Source organism: Capra hircus, chromosome 5 (genome assembly GCF_001704415.2).
Source record: "Capra hircus breed San Clemente chromosome 5, ASM170441v1, whole genome shotgun sequence".
In the NCBI taxonomy this organism is placed as follows: Eukaryota; Metazoa; Chordata; class Mammalia; order Artiodactyla; family Bovidae; genus Capra; species Capra hircus.
Window position 1 is genome coordinate 93,718,517 of NC_030812.1, and position 22,110 is coordinate 93,740,626.

Below are 22,110 nucleotides of genomic sequence, written 5' to 3' on the forward strand. Positions count from 1 at the left end.
GAATGCTTAATGCTTTTAGTTTGCATTGGTATTTTCTTTACAAAGTGCTAATATCTACCCAGTAATACTGGGGAATGACTTCCATGGATATTTTCCCCATTTTACGGGTGAAGGTATTGGTGTTAAAGGGCTCATGTCCAGAGACCCGAAGTGTGTCTTATACACAAGAAGACACACACCATATATATATATACACATAGTGAAACAGTGTATGCATTGTGTTTAGGCTAGGCATACCTGATTCTTTCCACAGTAAATGTCTTTCATGTGTATCTCATCAAAAATTGGTGGTATCCTAAAAAAGGTAGTACAATAATAAGACTTTACGACTGAGTTCTTTGATAGATTTAAAATATTTGTCCTGAGATCTTTTCTGTATGTGACTGGGAAGTTGTTACTTCAAATTAAAGCAGACCCTGCCAGAGCAGTCTACAGACCACTTTGGGATTATTATTTAGTATAGTCATTGTGGGTCTGCAGGTGAACTGAATCTTTGTATAGATGCAAAAGTAGAATACAATTACATCCTCAGGTCAATATTTTAAGTGTAAATAATGGTTATTTGGTTTGTAACATTTTTATTGTTCTGGCTTGAAGTTCCTATTTATTCTGGGTGAGATTTCTGTTTCACATTAAGGAAGCTGTAGGATTTATCTTAAAAGTCATTTTCTAATATTGCTAGTTTTACCTTCTGAAAATTCTTTTAGTTGGCAAAATCTGGCACATTTCATATGTTAGCTGCATCTGCAGGAAAGGAAAAATCAGTCGATTCTGGGTAGGTTTTTGTCATTTACATGATGGAGACCCAGGTTCGATCCCTGAGTCACGAAGATCCCCTAGAGAAAGGAATGGCTACCCGTTGCAGTATTCTTGCCTGGAGAATGCCATGGACAGAGGAGCCTGGTGGGCTACAGTCCATGGGGTCGCTCAGACACAACTGAGCAACACTCACTTTCCTGGTTTTTTAAAATGGTTTGCTCTAGTTAAATCACTGCTATGATACAAGTCTGATACAAGTTTTCAGTCAGGTATATGGATAAATATTGATCCTTTATCATAAAGTGTTACTTTATTACACATTAATTGCTCCTTAACACCATTCTGAAGTTCCTTTAAGGTACTGTAAAGTGTGAATTAAGGATCACCACATGGCATGGAATCAGCATAAAGCCCGAGTTGACATCTAAGTTTCTCTTTCAAGTCTCATTTTGTATATTCTAGTTTGTGCTCTTTATTAAAATATCTCCCTATTTAGCAGGGAGACTTATTAAACTATTTTTTGCTGCATTCAAGCAATTCTTCAGACACAGAAGATACCCAGTCACCACCCCATGGAAAACCACATTTCTGTTTTGCCCTGAACTCAAAATGAGCAGGTCTAACACCTGGCAATGTTCCTCAGCCAGAACCAGTTTGAAGGAGAGACCTGATGGCAGGACTTGTGGAGCTCAAAGCTGTTCTGAGCAGAGCTATGGATAACTTCACTTCCAGGTCCTGGGTGCAGTCTGGAAGCTTTATGTTCCTGGATAATAAGCACTTTTGGCGAAGGTGGGAACTGGGACTTCTGTGAGACCAAAGTAACTACCTACTCCAGGTATTTTGTCTCTAAGAAGGCCTGTAGTTGGCTTCCCGTGTGGCTCAGCGATAAATAATCTGCCTGCCGTTCAGGAGCTGCAGGAGACAGGTTTGATCCAGTAATTCTTGCCTGGAGAATCCCATGGACCGAGGAGCCTGGGGAGCTTCAGTCCATAGGGTCACAAAGAGTCGGACACGACCGAAGTGACTTAACAAAATACACGCATGCACAGGCCTGTACTTGGCTGTGAAGGAAAAGTCAAGAGGACAGGACAAGTGGCCAGGCCTGGGTGAGCAGAGGGGTTTTCCTGAATCAACCTGTTCATTTTACTAAGGATGAATAACCAGTAGAGAGAGAGGTTGGAGAATGAGAGGATAATTGATGGTTTGAGGTACCTAAGAGTCTGGGGAGGCATGCAGGAGTACAAACTATTTATTCTATATTGTTACTGAAAACCTGCTGGGAGCTAGGCACTTGCTGGGGAAGAAGTAGTAAGAAAATCAGATAATGTCTCTACTATCATGGGCCTTCAAGAAATTTCAGGAGATAAATGTCTATACTGCTTCTGAGTCACACCTACAGTATGAGACAGTAAATACCATATGGTATTTACCAGTGCTAATTTTTTTAAAGAATTTATTTTTTTTAACCTGCACTAATAAATAATATGGAAAAAAATAATCTAAGGGCTGTGTGCTGGTAAAGACATATTCATCAGAACTTTAAGATTTCTATGTTACCTTTCTATAGAGAAGCTATTAAAAATGAAAATGTTTCTCTTTAGAATGTTTAAAAATACTAAATATCAACTGATTACCTTTATGGTGCTACAACCAAATAGAGAAAACATTTTCCTTATAAAAAAGTTTTCAAAGAAAAAACCATGAATCCCCAAATGTATGTTTTTCTTTGACCTGTTATCCTATACAGAGTATTTTCCCTTGTTAACCATCTGAAGCCAAAAAATAAGATGTTTTCTATTGTTACCATAATGAATCCACAGAATTATACCACACGTGCAGGAGATAAGTAACTGATATGTTGGAGATTTAACACTATAAAAATGCTGTGAGAGAATTACCTGGAGGTCCAAAAGTTATGACTCCAAACGTTCACTGCTGAGGATGCTGATTTGATCCCTGGTTGGGGAACCTAAGATCTCAACAGCCAAAAAAAATTTTTTTTTAATTAAAAAAATACTGTGGGATGCAAAAAAATGATTTAAAAGGATCTTTTGTAATAATATTTTGCGAGGAAAAGTAGAATGGTATAGTGTTTATATTCATTGAATCTCAGGAAAAATTAGAGTCCAAAAAAGAAGAGTTAACTACAACTATTCATTATCACTGCACCCAGCAACCTTGCCCCAGTCAACTGGGGAGTGAGGTAAAGGAACAAGGAAGGCGACAGCCAAAGTTACGGCAGGTCAAGGGGAGAAAAAGAACTTTAGTTATCTCTGAAATCTTGCCTGGTTTCATGAAATATACCACCGACAAACGAAAAGGGCTTATTATTAAAGGCCTGGCTTTTTACAGTGAGTTGATAAAGGTTACCATATTTAACAACTTACCATAAAGCAAACCCATATATTCAAATAATATCTACTGACTTCCTTATGTGAGGAGGGAATTAAAATACAGGTAGAGAACAAATCCAGCATCTGTTTCTAGGACCATTCTTCTTGCAGAGTAACCCAGATCACAGGAGGTCCTTTTAAATCCTTATTTGTACTGAGTTTACCCATAAACATGTTCATTTAAAAAACTCGAGGGGTAACATATGAAAGTAAAGTATGACATGAAAATATCACTTTTATGGAGAGAAAAACCAAATAGAGCAACAGGAGTTGTTTAAAAAGATGTTTTGTGTTTATTATTATTTTTGTTTCCACCAATAAAGCAGAACAGGGATCAGCAAAGTTTCCAGAGATATTTGGGGCTCCAGGAGCTACACAGTTGCTGCCACAAACCTGCTTTTGCATTGTGAAACATGTAGTACAGGCAGGTGACCAGTTGTACTCCACGGCCACGTGCAAAGGGACCCAGGAGTGAAATGTGAGCAAGTTGACTTGCGAGGGAGTCAGGGGACCTCTGACGGCTGGAGGCCAAGCGTGCTCAGTTTTCCTATTGGCAGGACCACCTTGAAAGGTGGTCCCCAGGGCGAGTCAGGGCTGCAGGTTGTGGAGACAGTGTGCATTCTGGGCGCATGGCTGGAGCAGAGGCCATTGGATATCCTCTCCCCCTCACTGCTTCCCCACCAGCACCACACAGCAGCCTGAGCCAGTGAGAGTCACTCTTCCCACCTGCATAGGCCCTCGGTGCCCTCTTCCAACAGAGCCTAGCATCACACTTCCGTTGGGAAGACTGGCCCAGAAGAATGCCAACTATTATCACGGAGCCCACACTGACATTGGAATTTGAGGCTCAGAGGCAATACATTTAAAACTGGCATGGAGAGCATACAGGAAACTCAATCTTTTTACTTCCACTATCACAACCTAGTTATAAAATTGTCAGCACAAACCTCCTTTCATGAAAATATATAGAATATTGCTCAAGCTCTTTCTATCAGGTAGTTAGCCACTAGCGTAGGTGTATTAGCTGATGATAAAACTTACGTATTGGAGTATAGTTGATTCACAACGCTGTGTTAGTTTCAGGTGCACAGCAAGGTGCTTCAGTTATAGGTATACATATATCCACTCTTTTTTAGATTCTTTTCCCTTATAGGTCATTACAGAGTATTGAATAGAGTTCCCTGTGCTACACAGCAGGTCTTTATTACTTATCTATTATATATATATAATAATGTGTATACATCAATCCAGTCTCCAAATTTATCCCTCCTCCTCCTTACCCCTGGCAATCATATTAGCTTACAGGTATTAGCTGATGATAGAATTTGTGTGTGTGTGTGTGTGTGTCATTTTTGTTCTCAAAAAATCTCAAGAGAGCTGCAGTTGACTGGCCGACTCTGTTAGGGGGTTGTTAAACAGAACAAAGCTAAAAACTGAGAAATAAGCAAAAAATATAAATACTCGGAAACTCTGACAGAGACAGTGGTATGCACTAAAGAAATCCCTGTGCTCTTCTGCATTTTCCAGGTTTCTTTGCAGTGAGATTAAGCATGAACTAGCTCTTTGCTGAAGCAAAGTAGGGTGAGTGTGAGTTCCCTGTATGCCAACCCGGTGCTGGTGAAAGAGACAAAAAGGACTGCTGCAGGGCTGGCAACTGGCATATCTATGAAAACACAGCAGAAGAACAGGCTGCCATCTATAACTTTTATCGACTTCATTTAAGGGCTACTTATGCGGGAAACTTCAGGAACACGAGATTTCAATCTATCCTGTTTGCTCTTACTAGAACACTGTGTATCAAGGGTTTTGTGTAAACTTTCGGGTAACCTTTGTCTCCTGAAAAGCTCAGGTGACATTGCCCATGGCAGAGGGTGCCGGCTCACATTATATTTGAACAACTAAGGGTCTGCCGCTCCAGATTCCCTGTCTACATGATTCCACCATGTTCTATGTCCCCAGGAGGCTGAACTTTAGAGACTGCCTCAATGGGTTTCCTTAGCTTTTTGCATCCTTTTAGGCTGGGTGATAAACAGGGTATGGGAGGGAGGGAGGAATATGAGGTCATGGGATTAATAATCCCCTGGCCCCTCCCCGCATGGCTGCCATGGGTTACCTTCCTGATTCTCCCTGTCACCCGGGCCCCTCACACTACCTACTCCTGCCAGGTCTGTCGGCCATTCCCCTTTGCTCCATTGGCCGAGGGGCGGGAGCGGAGCCCCACTGTCACCATTCCTTCCATGTGCTTTCCTTGCATGCTGCTTACATCACTGTAAGCAGTCCTTTTATCAAATTGTCCTCAAATCACCACATTTGGGCAAGCCATCTGTTTCCTGGCAGGATCCTGGCTGACTTAGCATCTGAATAAATATAGGATGTATTGAATAAATAATATACAAGAGAGAGAAGTCACTGAATACAGATAACAAATGTGCTAATATTATAAAAAGTTCAGAATAGTGTTTGCTGTGCTTAGTTGCTCAGTCGTATCCAGTGCTTTGTGACCCCACGAGCTGTAGCCTGCCAGACTCCTCTGTCCATGAGATTCTCCAGGCAAGAATATTGGAGTGAGTTGCATGCCCTCCCCCAGGGCTTCTTCCTGGCCCAGAGATCAAACCTGGCTCTCTTGTCTCCTGCTTTGGGAGGTGGGTTCCTTACCACTAGTGCCACCTGGGAAGCTCAGAACTGCATTACATGTATTCATTTATTGAATACTTACAACAACCCCGTGAGGCAGCTACTGTCATTTTACAGATGTGCCCACTGAGGTAAAGAATGATTTGATAACTTGTTGACGGTTACACAACTAAGGGAGCAGAAACTCAAACCTTAGCAGTGGACTGGGGAGGGTGGTGTGGAATGAAGAGAATCCATCTAGGGTGGAACAGCTGAACGAAACCCCAGGGAGATAACCTGTGGTGATCTTAAGTAGGCAGGCGAAGTACAATGCTCAGGAGGCAGGTGGGGGTTACACACCATAAATACAAAAGGGAAGGGAAAAACTGAAGGAGAAAATCTAAGCTAATACAACATTAGCAGTAACTTATCGAGCTCTTAACATACTAGACACTAAAAGCCTTATGATAAGGAAGAGATAGTTTTACTGCACTTTTATACATAAGAAAACCAAGACTTAGCAAGCTTATAAATAAATGCCTAGATTTCTACTGCTGTGAATGCTTTTTTTTTTTTTTGCTGACGTGAGTTCAAATGAAAAATAACTTACTGGTTTCTATTTGGGCTGGAAAATGGGAAGAAGGATACTGGAAGAGGAGAGAAAAGTGAGCAGTATTTACTTTATATGTTTATTTAAACGCTGGGTTGGCCAAAGAAAGTTTGTTTGGGTTTTTCATACCATCTGATGGAAAAATCCGAATGAATTTTTTGGCCAACCCAATACATAAAAATTATGCACAATTTTATGTATATGAAGTATATATAAATGTAATTTAAATTTAAAACAATTTATTGTTAGAAGTACATGGATCGTCGTGTGAAAAACAGCAAGACATTGTGTCCCCTATATGAACACACAAAAAGATAAATTCAAGAAAAAAAGTTCCTTGACAAACATAGGGGGATGATGTCAGAGTATCTGAAGTACATAAAGTGGGACTTTTAAAGTTTAAAGTACTTAAACATGGGGCTGAAACACCCACAGTCAGTAGTTACCTCTTTCGAGTGGTGCTTGGACACCAACATCTACCCTGGATATCTCTGTCTACTTCTGCTGGTCAGCAAGCCCTCTTCTCTGGGTCACTTTTTTTTTTTTTTTTTCCATCTTCAGCTTTGAGAGAGGGGCAAGCAGCCCATGACAGCTCAAAACTGGCCTGGACCATCAGCTAGATCTTGGTGTTGCTAGGAGTTGGCCTGACATAGCTGTGCCATTGTATTCTGTGGAACAGAATCATTTCACACCACACCAATACCACACGCGGCCATTCTGCCATGAAAACAAGAAATGAAAACAAGAGTTCTCTGTATCACACTGTTGCTTTGTCGCTCAGTTGTGTCTAACTCTGCAACTCCATGGACTGTAGCCTGCCAGGCTCCTCTGTCCATGAGATTTCTCCAGGCAAGAATACTGGAGTGGGCTGCCAGCTCCTCCTCCAGGGGATCCTCCTGACTCAGGGATCGAACCCAAGTTCCCTACGTCTCCTGCAGGCACTCTTCACTGCTAAACCCATCAGGGAAGCCCTCTCTCTGTATCGTGTTTGTGTTAGTTATTCAGTTGTGCCTGACTCTGTAGCCCTCCAGGCTCCTGTGTTCATGGGATTCTCCAGGCAAGAATACTGGAGTGGTTGCCATTCCATTCTCCAGGGGATCTTTCCAACCCAGGGATCAAACCTGGGTCACTTGCATTGCAGGTGGATTCTTTACCATCTGAGCCATCAGGGAAGTCCCTCTGTATCATAGCTGAATACATATACACACACAAAACCATGAGCATTGTCCAAACCACAAATACAGGAGCATTGTCCAAACCCCCAAAATGACCAGAGACTCCTGGGCGGGCCCATATGCATTAGCATCGTCACCTATGACACCTTCAACCTCATTTCCTTCCTTGTACCTGATTATCTGTTTTAAGACACCAAATCTAAGACATCTCCTCTGTTCCCGACAGTATGGAATCCTGGGCAAAGTCTCAGCCCTATAACCTATACACAAACTCCAGCCCTATAACTCTTTCCAATATTTTAATGAAACACCTCACAGTATGTGTGCTCCCTGCTACAAAGAGCAAAAACCCAACTTGTTAAAATACAGGTTTGCTCTTGGTGGGCTTTGGCGGGAGGGTAAAGACAAAAATGCAGACTCAGCTAAAGGGCTCATACTTGGACCATGACTCTCAATTCAGCAATATTGTGAACATCTGGGACCCCTTGTGGATTCCCTTATCAGCCAGGGCTGATTAGTTCATGTGCAAGTAAGTTTCTATAGTTTCCTGAAACACTGCAGTGTTGAGTCTGTTTTATTTCCCTGGGAATAAGATCTCTTAGAATTTGACTGATTAGTGTTCTTTAGTAAAATTGTTTTTAGCCTTCTATTTCCTGCTTTCATTATTGTTAGCTTGCTTACTAATCAGTGTTGTGTGTAAGAGGCACAGTCCATAGGGTTAGAGGCTTAATGCCAAAGAATGCTCAAACTACTGCACAATTGCACTCACCTCACATGCTAGTAAAGTAATGCTCAAAATTCTCCAAGCCAGGCTTCAGCAGTATGTGTACCATGAACTTCCAGATGTTCAAGCTGGTTTTAGAAAAGTCAGAGGAACCAGAGATCAAATTGCCAACATTTACTGGATCATCGAAAAAGCAAGAGTTTCAGAAAAACATCTAGTTCTACTTTATAGACTACACAAAAGCCTTGACTGTGTGGATCACAACAAACTGTGGAAAATTCTTAGAGATGGGAATACCAGACCACTTGACCTGCCTCCTGAGAAATCTGTATGCAGGTCAGGAAGCAACAGTTAGAACTGGACATGGAACAACAGGCTGGTTCCAAATAGGAAAAGGAGTATGTCAAGGCTGTATATTGTCACTCTGCATATTTAACTTATATGCAGAGTACATCATGAGCAACACTGGGCTGGAGGAACCACAAACTGGAATCAAGATTGCTGGGAGAAATAACCAGCAATAACCTCAGATATGCAGATGACACCACCCTTATGGCAGAAAGTGAAGCAACAGCGAAAGCAAAAGTCACTCAGTCGTGTCCGACTCTTTGTGACCCCATGGACTGTATAGTCCGTGGAATTCTCTAGGCCAGAATACTGAAGTGGGTAGCCTTTCCCTTCTCCAGGGGATCCTCCCAACCCAGGGATCGAACCCAGGTCTCCTGCATTGCAGTCAGACTCTTTACCAGCTGAGCCACAAGGAAAGCCTGGCAGAAAGTGAAGAGGAACTAAAAAGCCTCTTGATGAAAGTGAAAGAGGAGAGTGAAATAGCTGGCTTAAAGCTCAACATTCAGAAAACGAAGATCATGGCATCTGGTCTCATCACTTCATGGCAAATAGATGGGGAAACAGTGGAAACAGTGTCAGACTTTAATTTGGGGGGCTCCAAAATCACTGCAGATGGTGATTGCAGCCATGAACTTAAAAGATGCTTACTCCTTGGAAGGAAAGTTATGACTAACCTAGACAGCATATTGAAAAGCAGAGACATTACTTTGCCAACAAAGGTCCATCTAGTCAAGGCTATGGTTTTTCCTGTGGTCATGTATGGATGTGAGAGTTGGACTGTGAAGAAGGCTGAGCGCCGAAGAATTGATGCTTTTGAACTGTGGTGTTGGAGAAGACTCTTGAGAGTCCCTTGGACTGCAACGAGATCCAACCAGTCCATCCTAAAGGAGATCAGTCCTGGGTGTTCATTGGAAGGACTGATGCTGAAGCTGAAACTCCCAATACTTTGGCCACCTGATGCGAAGAGTTGACTCACTGGAAAAGACCATGATTCTGGGAGGAACTAGGGGCAGGAGGAGAAGGGGACTGCAGAGGATGAGATGGCTGGATGCATCACCAACTCAATGGACATGAGTTTGAGTGAACTCTGGGAGTTGGTGATGAACAGGGAGGCCTGGCGTGCTGCAATTCATGGGGTCACAAACAGTCAGACACGACTGAGCGACTGAACTGAACTGAAGTCTGTTTTGGAGCTGAACCTCTGGGGGCTGGCTGAGTTCAGAAGTTCTCCTCAGATCATGACCTTCAGACTAATTTTGCTTTGGGTCAGCATTTCTAAATCGGATGAAGACTTCTTTATTCTTGTCTTTGTGTGTCTGAGAACTGCTCCATTTAGTTTTGTCTGCCTGGACCCACAACTGGTGATGACTGGCCATTGGCCAGGTTCTGGGGATCAGAAGTTACACATATTTACAAACCATTATATTCCTCCTTGTCCGTTGTCACAATCTAAAATCGCACCTCCTCCAGGCCATATACCTGCTTCTTTTGTGTCTTCTTATTAGTAAGAGTAATTTGTACACTGACCTCTCTAATAAACTCAATTTCATCAGGAATATTTTAGAGCAGCAGTGACCACTTGTGCTTTTGACATGAAGACAGCTCATTTGAGATGCATTAATACTTCAAGACAGAAAGCAAATAAACCTTCATAAGCAGGCTGCTTGTGTGGTTTGCCTAAAAGAAAGATAATTTTGTTTAACGTAGGGCTTATCCCTCCATTGTTTCTATAATTTGGAGCTAAGTAGTGCTGACTTTTTAATTGCATGGCTTGATAAAATTATCAAAGACCCCAGTTACTACTGTTGCTTCTTATCCTGCATACAGGTTTTTCAGAAGACAGGTAAGGTGGTCTGGTATTCCCACCATCTCTTTAAGAATTATATTTAAAGGGGAAATTCTTAAAGAGATGGGAATACCAGGAAAGGGAAAATTCTTAAAGAGATGGGAATACCAGACCATTGGCCAGGTTCTGGGGATCAGAAGTTACACATATTTACAAACCATTATATTCCTCTTTATATATATATAAAGGGAAAATTAGAGGGAAAATTAAAGGGAAAAATATATATATTAATATATATTACATATATAAAGGGAAAATACATAAATATATATAAATAAAATATATAATATATATATACATAAAATATATACACATGTATTTATATATATATACACACACACACATATGTTAAAATGAGACTTCCCTGGTGGTTCAGATGGTAAAGAATCTGCCTGCAATGCAGGAGACCGGGATTTGATCCCTGGGTTACGAAGATCCCCTAACTTCCTAACCTCCTCCAGCATTCTTGCTGGAGAATCTCCATGGACAGAGGAGACTGGCAGGCTACAGTCCATGGGTTGCAAAGAATTAGGCATTACTGAGCGACCAACATGCACACATATTTTAAAATGTGTTTTTCAACACCTATAAACTCTCTTTTTCCTCTCCTTGTACAGAAAACAATATAAAGCCTTACAGTGATAATTTCATATCTTCCTGAAGCCAGCTGGTTTCCTTTTTTTAAGTTTTGTTTTTTTTCTCTTACTCCCCATTTTCCTCTCATGGCAAACTACATTTAAACATCAACTAATTAAGTTTGTCAGGGTCAAATTTCTCATGCTTTAATCATTCTAAAATGCCTACACTGGCTTTATGAATTAATAAGTTGCTCTAACATAATACTGTAAATCAACTATACATCAATAAAAAAGTAAGTTGCCACTGTTTCTATAACTTCGTTAAGATTAAAGCAATTAAAACACTGATTAAAGTTAAAATATGTGAAAAGCTATTTAAATAAATGGGATGATAACAAAGATGTATTTTGTAATGGTTCTTTGCCAATATTCTTATGAGCTTTTTTTAAAAAATGGTTTTGTGTCACTACAGATATATACCTTTAATTTCTGTATGTGCAGTGTGAAAATGCAAAAGGGAAAAGTACATTGCCATTATTCCAGGGCCACTGGTAAAGTGAGCCAACTGGCCAGCATTCACTGGGTAATTATTATTTAGTCTTTAAGTCATGTCCAACTCTTTTGTGACCTCATGGACTGTAACCCGCCAAGGCTCCTCAATCCATGGAATTTCCCAGACAAGAATAGGGGAGCAGGTTGCCATTTCCTCCTCCAGGGTATCTCCCTGACCCAGGAATCAAACCCACATCTCTTGTATTGGCAGGAGGATTCTTTATTGCTGAGTCACCAGGGAAGCTCCTGGGTAGGAAAATGTAATAACTTTTATAGAACATATCCCAGCTCAGTTCAGTTCAGTTGCTCAGTCGTGTCCAACTCTTTGCGACCCCATGAATCACAGCACGCCAGGCCTCCCTGTCCATCACCAACTCCCGGAGTTCACTCAGACTCACGCCCATCGAGTCAGTGATGCCATCCAGCCATCTCATCCTCTGTCGTCCCTTTCTCCTCCTGCCCCCGATCCCTCCCAGCATCAGAGTCTTTTCCAGTGAGTCAACTCTTCTCATCAGGTGGCCAAAGTACTGGAGTTTCAGCTTTAGCATCATTCCTTCCAAAGAACACCCAGGACTGATCTCCTTAGACTGGACTGGCTGGATCTCCTTGCAGTAAAAGGGACTCTCAAGAGTCTACTCCAATACCACAGTTCAAAAGCATCAATTCTTCGGTGCTCAGTCTTCTTCACAGTCCAACTCTCACATCCATACATGACTACTGGAAAAACCATAGCCTTGACTAGACAGACCTTACCCAGTTCTATGTAAAAGTAAAGGCAACTTAGGTAGAGTAAGGGAGCACAGTGATAGAGCCAAACTGTGAAAAATCTCTATCCCTTGATGCTTTCTCCAGGCCACATCCTCTCACCTCTGAATGGCTCCTCTTTCTTGACAGTGGATTAGACCTCGCCCATCCCCACTTGCCCTGTCTGTTTCCTAGAGATTTACTGATACATCTCTCTACATATACTCTCTAGATCTATATTCCCTCTGGATGATTTTACCCACACAGACCTTGTTAATCATGATTCCCAAATTCTTATCTCCAGGCCAGACTTTTCCTCTGGTTATGCTTACATCTGGCCACAGGTACTGTCTGTTGACTCCTGTACTTCCATGCGGGCTGTCTTCCTAGCACACCCTGTCATGTCAGACACACTCTTGCACTGGACCCATCTCAGGCGCCACCCTCCCTACCAGGCTGAGGGACACAGGTGCCTCTTCCCTGTACCTTTAACACCCTGAGCATCTCCTTTTCTTAACATGTGGTCTGCTAGATCATGATCATCTTTCTGATTACATTGTCATCATTTTTCTTGACAGTGGATTATCAATCATGGGTATAACATGCAATATACACTCAATAAATTGTTGAACAAATGGGTTCCATTTTTAATCTGAGTGGGTACACTTAAACTATTAATTCCAAACTAGGTTGTCTTTGGAGCGGGAGATACAAATTCAGGTTCACAAAGTTAATTTTGCTATTTATGACTCTTTTCTGTTCTAGACTGAGTTGTAGATGTTCTATAATTAGTAAACAGCCACTAAGCTAGTTGAAAAATTTGGCTTACAGCTCAACATTCAGAAAACTAAGATCATGGCATCTGGTCCCATCACTTCATGGCAAATAGATGGGGAAACAGTGGAAACAGTGTCAGACTTTAATTTTTTGGGCTCCAAAATCACTGCAGATGGTGATTGCAGCCATGAAATTAAAAGACGCTTACTCCTTGGAAGGAAAGTTATGACCAACCTAGATAGCATATTCAAAAACAGACATTACTTTGCCAACCAAGCTCTGTCTAGTCAAGGCCATGTTTTTTCCAGTGGTCATGTATGGATGTGAGAGTTAGACTGTGAAGAAAGCTGAGCGCCGAAGAATTGATGCTTTTGAACTGTGGTGTAGGAGAAGACTCTTGAGAGTCCCTTGGACTGCAAGGAAATCCAACGAGTCCATCCTAAAGGAGATCAGTCCTGGGTGTTCTTTGGAAGGACTGATGCTAAAGCTGAAACTCCCAATACTTTGGCCACCTCATGCAAAGAGTTGACTCATTGGAAAAGACCCTGGGAGGGACTGGGGGCAGGAAGAGCAGGGGACGACAGAGGATGAGATGGCTGGATGGCATCACCGACTCAATGGACATGAGTTTGAGTGAACCCTGGGAGTTGGTGATGGACAGGGAGGCCTGGCGTGCTGTGAATCATGGGGTCGCAAAGAGTTGGACGCAATTGAGCGACTGAACTGAACTAAGCTAGTTTTTATGGTGAGATATCTGAAAAATCACAGAATTACTAGAATACCAGATGTTTACTAACTTCAGTAGGTCCCATCACGACTGCCACTTGCTCTAAATCCAGTTTCACTGTTACTATTCGTTGAGTGCATTTCTATACGACAAATTCAGTGCCTTCGTTCACATTAGCTCTAATCTTCCTCCAAACTCACCGATGTAACTCTACTATTATGCCCAGTTAATAGATGAAACTGACATTTAAAGAAATTGAGTAGCATTTCCAAAATCACTCAGCTACTGAGGAGATGAGTGGATTTGAAGCTAAGTCTCATTCCCAGAGAGTAAGTTCTTACATGTTGTTGTATATGACCTTTCAACCATTGGAAAGAAATTTGTGAAGAGTTTGCGTATAGTCATCACCAATTATGGGGCCAGACTAAACCTTTTGATTCCAGGCAGATAAAACTAAGCAGACCAGCTCTCAGAGACACAAAGACAAGACTAGTCCTGCAGGAAAAACAAAGAAGGAACGAATCCTGGCCAAGTCACAACGTGCCACACTGAATGGCTTATCTCCCTGGGAAAGCATATATGTGTCTACATACACGGCTATGGATTAGAAATCTACTAAAGACCAGAATTCAGGTCTCACCAGTTTCTATCCTAAATCTTTTTCCATTGGGTCTCATGCTTGAAAAAAAACATGGGCCTTTTAAGTTAATAATCACACACTGGCAAGAACTGTTGGTGCATAGAAGATTCACAAGCTGAACTGATTTGGCAAGGGGTATCCTCCTCAGAGGATGAGATGGCTGGATGGCATCACTAATGAAATGGACATGAACCTGGCCAAGCTCCAGGAGATGGTGAGGGACAGGGAGGCCTGGCACACGTCAGTCCATGGGTCCAAAAGAGCCAGACATGACTGGGCAACTGAATAACAACAACAAATGCATTTTTAACAGCTAATAAAGTATTCAGGTTTAAAAAGCTCTCAAAAACAGAAATGGTGAGGTTAAAATGGACTGACTGAATCTTGCCGCAGGGGAAGTATCTGAGGGGAGCCTATGAATCTCTGGGACAGTGGTGATTGAGATAGGATGAGAATGGGGTCGTCAGTGTACTGACATCTGTGAATCTTGCCTGTTTTTATCTTCAGGTAACAGGGTTAGACTCCTGTGAAACTTTAGAGAGAAAAGCTTTTGTTTTTTTCATAAATGTCATACCCTTATTTCTTTACCATTTGGTTTTAATCTTCGAGATGCCTCAAATTTTTTAGGAAATTAAGACGTAAATGTCAAAACCAGCAACCCATACTCTTTTTTATTCTCCACTGCTCATCATGCCACAAGGCAGTAATAACGAGAACAATTCCCAACAACTGGACATTAAAAATAACAAAATATTCATTAGTTACCTCTACTTTAACCTATAAAGGTAAGCCCATATCCCTGTAGATACTGGTACTTCTATTTATTGAGCATACAATAGCTGGCATCGAAAAAGCAAGAGAGTTCCAGAAAAACATCTATTTCTGATTTATTGACTATTCCAAAGCCTTTGACTGTGTGGATCACAATAAACTATGGAAAATTCTGAAAGAGATGGGAATACCAGACCACTTGACCTGCCTCTTGAGAAACCTGTATGCAGGTCAGGAAGCAACAGTTAAAACGGGACAGTGAACAACACACTGGTTCCAAATAGGTAAAGCAGTTTGTCAAGGCTGTATATTGTCAGTATGCTTATTTAACTTATCTGCAGAGTACATCATGAGAAACGCTGGGCTGGAGGAAGCACAAGCTGGAATCAAGATTGCTGGGAGAAATATCAACAACCTCAGATATGCAGATGCCACCACCCTTATGGCAGAAAGTGAAGAACTAAAGAGCCTCTTGATGAAAGTGAAAGAGGAGAGTGTAAAAGTTGGCTTAAAGCTCAACATTCAGGAATCTAAGATCATGGCATCTGGTCCCATCACTTCATGGCAAATAGAAACAGTGGAAACAGTGGCTGACTTTATTCTTCTGGGCTCCAAAATCACTGCAGATGGTGACTCCAGCCATGAAATTTAGACGCTTACTTCTTGGAAGGAAAGTTATGACCAACCTAGACAGCATATTCAAAAGCAGAGACATTACTTTGCCAACAAAGATCTATCTAGTTAAGGCTATGGTTTTTCCAGTGGTCATGTATGGATGTGAGAGTTGGATTATAAAGAAAGCTGAGCACAGAAGAATTGATTCTTTTGAAGTGTGGTGTTGGAGAAGACTCTTGAGAGTCCCTTGGACTGCAAGGAAATCCAACCAGTCCATCCTAAAGGAGATCAGTCCTGGGTGTTCATTGGAAGGACTGATGTTGAAGCTGAAACTCCAATAGTTTGGCCACCTGATGCAAAGAGCTGACTCATTGGAAAAGACCCTGATGCTGGGAAAGATTAAGGGCAGGAGGAGAAGGGGACGACAGAGGATGAGATGGTTGGATGGCATCACCGACTCAATGGGTTTGGGTAGATTCCGGGAGTGGGTGATGGACAGGGAGGCCTGGTGTGCTGTGGTTCATGGGGGTCGCAAAGAGTCGGACACGACTGACCGACTGAACTGAACAATAGCTGGCATGGAAAAAAGGAACAATCTCGGTCATCAAAATAGCTATTGTGACTATTTTACACAAGGAAGTCTGAAGAGGCGGGAAGTGGAATGAAGAGTTGGACATCTTGGAAACTGCCCAAGGTATGTACCCTTGGGGTCTATTCTCTTTAGGACACAGGGGACAATAATCTGCCTCCTAAACGTGTGGCCTGACTTTTGTATATACTTCAAACTTGATCACATGGGAGAAGTAATCCCAACATCCATTCCACAAGCAATAGAGAGACACAAGTAGTAGCAGAAGCTGAAAGGGAATCCTTTCTTTGATGGTCACTTATTTGTTTATTGTCCAGTCTTCAGTTACCCAGAAAAAAAAAGTGAGCTTCAGGAGTGGAAATCTAGTTGGTCTCATAGACCAGGGTATCCTCATCACCTGCTGCAGGGGTTAATAGCCACCTACTGCTCTGGCTAAGCCATGAGAAAATCACCATGGGAAAAGAATAAAAGCAAAATATAGCAATGCAGCATAACCTAAATAAAGGTACATCGGGTTGATCAGCTGGGGTTGTCATGCCCTGCTAAGCTAAGGAAAAACATAGTGTGGACCTTGGAACACTGGGTCAGCGCGAGTTCAGAACGCTGCTTGTGCACACACTAAGATGTTTTCCCAAGGCACACGCGGGTCTATGACCTCCAGCTAGGTGACAGCCCTTGTACAAGAAGATAACAAAGATAGTTTAAAGTAATCAATAAAATGGGAGACATGACTGGGGACACAGGAGGCTGACTTCACCGTAGCACAACAGATACTTTCTGCTTGCCAAGACACTAAATAAAAGTGATGTGGCTCTGAGGAACAGGGCTCTTGACCCAAGAAGTCTTGAGTCCCCCGGTCCCATTTTTAAAACTTTAATTCTGTCTCTAGTTTCTTTTTCCCAAACTGTGCAGTTGACCACTTTCGATCCCTACTTGCTGTGCTGGCCGCAGTAACCCATTACGCAGTACTGTGCATAGCGTAGAGAGGTTCTCAGTAAATACTGGGGAAGAAATAAAAGTCCATGCCAGGAAAACAGGCCAACTACTACCATTGATGGTGGAAGACATATCCTTTTCTTTTCCCCAGAACGACATCAACTCTGACTTAAGGAAAAGATGAATCCAAATATGTGAAATCTAAATAAATGATCTTTTTTGTAGGCCAAGAAGAAGCTTGTAGAAAAGGGGGAAATGGAAGGGTCAATCTAGGAAAGACCAGGGTTGTTACTGTGTAACTTTTAAATGTAAATTCCTGAGCAGAAATGTTTCTCTCCATACCATCTGTCCTTGCCTTTTCTCACATTTCACATATTTATGAAAGCCTTGCTCTGCCATTAAGCAACACAAACACAATAGGTGTTGTTGGAATGAGGTCATTACCTCAGGCCCAGTGGTAGAACATAAGGGACCTTAAGAGAGGGATTTGTTGTTATAAAGCAAAATCAAATCAATTACCTTTCCAAAGGGATATGATATTGTGGAGATAAGACCATTATGAAGCTAGAAACTTGAGAAAGTCATTTAAAAAGCTCCTCAAGTACAGGTAACTCATGACTAAAGGCGCTGCACTATTACACAACATGAGTGTCAGCGCAACAAATTTCCAACTTCATGACTCAGGCTTCTGCACTACACATATTACTGGATGGTTCCTTCATTTTAAAGACATGTGAACATAAGCGTGCACACAAAAATATCTGACACCCCAAACAAGAAAACACAACAGCTGTCAGGCTAAGAAAAATCTGTTAAATTGACACCGTGTCGTCAAAGCTACTCTTCCAAGATCCAAAGTTATTCTCCCTTCTGAAAAGTGTGGCCGGACAGACAACCTCCTGCCCAAGACCACATCTTCATCACTCTCTCTTTCCTAGAACTGGTTCCGGAACTGCCCTAACAGGGAGCACAGGCCCTGGGAGGCGGATGTAAAAACAACTGGCCCAGCCTCATCTGCACCTACTCGGCGTCGCCTCTGCCTCCGCACGAGCAGGGAAAGCCCCCGACTCTGCCCACCTCCACGCCAGTGGGTCCCTTCTGGTCTCCCTTGATCCGCCCGTAGCGCCTCGAGGGTGGCTGCGGAACAAAGCTGCCCAGAAAGTGGCTCAAGCCGACCCACCAGTACCTCTTCCAAAGGTCTCCCGGTCGCCCCTGGGTCTCCCGGCAGGGCCCCGCGACTACACAGCTCTCTCGACCAGACGATTTTCACCGACTTTATTGGGCCCCCGACCCAGTTGGTCTCGCCGCCCACCTCCCCACTAGATGGCTCCGGCTCTCCGTAACATCAAGCATATTCAAAAACACTGCGGGCGGGGCGACTCTGGAGAGAGCCCTTGCTGGGAAGCCGGCTCCCCTGTGGCGGCATCAGGGTCACTTGCTCTTCGTCTTCTGACTCTCCGTCTTCTTGGGCAGCAGCACGGCCTGGATGTTGGGCAGGACGCCGCCCTGAGCGATGGTCACTTTCCCCAGAAGCTTGTTTAGCTCTTCGTCGTTGCGGATGGCGAGCTGCAGGTGGCGAGGGATTATCCTGGTCTTCTTGTTGTCCCGCGCGGCGTTGCCAGCCAACTCCAGGATCTCCGCCGTCAGGTATTCCAACACCGCCGCCAGGTACACCGGCGCCCCGGCGCCCACTCGCTCCGCGTAATTACCCTTGCGCAGCAGTCTGTGCACTCGGCCCACTGGGAACTGCAGGCCCGCGCGAGAGGACCTGGACTTGGCCTTTGCCCGCACTTTGCCGCCCTGCTTTCCGCGACCAGACATATTTGTCTCTCGCCTAAAACTCCAGCGAGAGGGAAAAACCCAGCGATCCGGTTCCTAGTACAAGAATGCAACGTACCACACCGGAACTGCCTCTACCAACACTTTGCTGACACTAGGCAGCGCCTTCCCATTGGGCTCAGCAGCTTCCTTGGCTCCGGTGACCAATGACAGGCAGGCTCTGCTCCCAATTAGGACGCTGGCAGAAGGACCACCTTCTCCACCTTTCTCCAATCAAAAGAGCAAACTGCTCAGTCCTCATTTACATAACCGCTGATATAAATACCTAGGTCCGGTTGGGGTTCCATTGAATTTATTGAGTTCGGCTGAATTTAGCGGATTCTGAGGTTTCAACCTCCTCCGTCGCTCTCAGGAAAAGAATGTCTTAAAAATTAAGGAACCGTGGTAAGAAACAGAAAAATCAGGAAGGAGAGTTACTCCTTAGTTAACTTAGTCAACAAATACTAAGCACTCAAGCAAGAAATGCCTCTAGCAGTTCGGGCTGAGTATGCCCGAAATTTTTGACACATTACCTTTATTATTATTGACACTTAAAAAAAAATCCTTGTAAGCAAAAGAGATTTCTAACTTGAAAATGTTCTAAGCTTGATTTTTTAGTAAATACTAAAAACAAAACAAAACAAACAACAACAACAACAACAAAAACCCTATGTTGCCATTACAAGAATCCTGACTCTGCCAAACTTTTCCTTCTTTTGAATCAAGCATTAAAATCATGCGGTTCAATTTGACTATTTAGGACTCCCCACCCCACCCCCACCCCCACCCCCACCCCCACCCCCCAGCCATCCTGTGTTCTGATGGTTCTTTTATTTCTGCTTTAACAACAATAACACTATATTTTTTGTGCTATAGAGATGGGTGAGGATAGGTACATAATAAGCAAATATTTGCCATAAAGCTTTCCTACTGGAAAGGCTTATTCGTCAGGACTAGGTACAGGGAGCACAATTTACCAAAATATTCATTCCTCATGGCGTTAAGTCCTGGGAAGGAGTTATGAATCATACTTAAATACTGCTGCCTTTTTTCACAGTATGAACCTTTTGGGAAAACAGTCCTGTCTCCTAGAGTGGTGACACTACTCAAAGTTCCGTTTTTCTCAAGGGATTTCTTAAGAAATGAGAACCTCCTGATTTAAAGCCATGATCATGGCATCCACTATTTCACAAGAACGTCGAGTTTTAATGAAATAAGAGCGTTACATTATTTTAGCTAATCACAGAAATTGTCATTTGACTGAGAAGCAAAACCCCGTGCTTGGGCTGGGGGTGGGGAACGGAGGAAGCAATAAAAGCTGCAAATTGTGCAGAAGCAGCTGCAAGAGAAAAGTCGGCGGTGGGGGTGGGGAGGAAAGGGTAAGGTTAGACTTCTTCGGAAAAGATTTTAATTTTTTTCTGCAGGGGGCCACAAAAGAGAAAACGATTGAAAGATTTCCTCTACGCCAACTGATGACTTTAAAAGACCCACAGGTGTAAAGCAACTGCTTTGGGTAGTGGCTCAGACGATGAAGCGTCTGCCCACAATGAGGGTGACCTGGGTTCAATCCCTGGGTTGGGAAGATCCCCTGGAGAAGGAAATGGCAACCCACTCCAGTATTCTTGCCTGGAAAATCCCATGGATGGAAGAGCCTGGTAGGCTATAGTCCATGGGGTAGCAAAGAGTCGGACACAACTGAGCGAATTTACTCACTCAAAGCATTCCCAGTTCCTACTGAGTTTCAAATTAGTCTAAGAATAGTATTATAAAAGTGTGCCTTTCGTTTGAAAACTATAAAATTAGAATTCCCGCGCGCTAGAGAGAGGCGGGGGCATACGAGGTGGAGGAAAGAGACAAGGGAAACCCAGCGCTCACTGGATCTGGCCTACCGTTTTTTAAGTATGGAAAAACGGCAACATAATTCCTGTCGAGTCTTTCCTCAATTTCATGGCAAAAATAACAAAAACTTTTCCCAACTAAGCAACCGAAAAATTTTGTAGAGAAGGGATTTAAAAAAAAAAAACAAAACGAAACAAAAACCTCTTGGAGACTTAGCTCCGCCCACTATCTTGAGGTTTTCAACTAGGTCCGCTATAAGGATATATTAGCCCAGGTTCTTCGTTCTTCCAACTGTTGCGAGCTTGTTTTATGCGATTGGCGTTGATTTCGTGTTGAAAATGTCTGGCAGGGGCAAAGGGGGGAAAGGGCTGGGTAAAGGAGGTGCCAAGCGTCATCGGAAGGTCTTACGGGACAACATCCAGGGCATTACGAAGCCCGCAATTCGCCGTCTTGCCCGCCGTGGTGGCGTCAAGCGCATCTCAGGGCTCATCTACGAGGAGACCCGTGGAGTGCTCAAAGTGTTCTTGGAAAACGTGATCCGCGATGCAGTGACGTACACGGAACACGCCAAGCGCAAGACGGTCACGGCCATGGATGTGGTGTATGCTCTGAAACGCCAGGGCCGCACCCTCTACGGCTTCGGTGGCTGAGCTGTGCTTGCGGCTTATCAGATTCCAAAAGGCCCTTTTTAGGGCCACCAAAACCTCAAAAAAAGGGTTGATAATGCTTACGTTTCCTGGTGACTGTGCTAATAGGTGCTTCAGAAGCTTTACGATTGCAGTTGTTCGGACGGATGTTTCGGGGTTAGGCTTGAGGCTGGGGGAGGTGTGAGCAGCAAAGCTCGAAGTGGGGAGCCCGGGGCCCGCGCTAGGGACGTAGCCTGGGAAATGCATCGCAAGGCAGTAAGTGATCTCCCCCTTTGTTTCAGACGCTGAAGCGCTGAGTTTGGACTCCGTTTGGGAAACTGGTATCGTTAACTTAGAAATACGTGTTTTGGGAGCGAATGCCTCGGGATCTGAGCTTATGTAGAGTAACTTGTATGCAAATAAGGCAAGT

General features: G+C 43.2%; 2 protein-coding genes across 2 annotated transcripts; one reads left to right on the forward strand and one right to left on the reverse strand.

Moving 5' to 3' along the window:
• Window positions 18,656–19,385, reverse strand: LOC108636046 (histone H2A.J). Its single transcript, XM_018048447.1, has one exon. It carries the CDS (start codon window positions 19,216–19,218, stop codon window positions 18,829–18,831), a length of 390 nt encoding a protein of 129 aa, XP_017903936.1. The 5' UTR covers window positions 19,219–19,385; the 3' UTR covers window positions 18,656–18,828.
• Window positions 21,354–21,757, forward strand: LOC108636047 (histone H4). Its single transcript, XM_018048448.1, has one exon. The coding sequence runs from the start codon at window positions 21,393–21,395 to the stop codon at window positions 21,702–21,704; it is 312 nt and encodes a 103-aa protein (XP_017903937.1). The 5' UTR covers window positions 21,354–21,392; the 3' UTR covers window positions 21,705–21,757.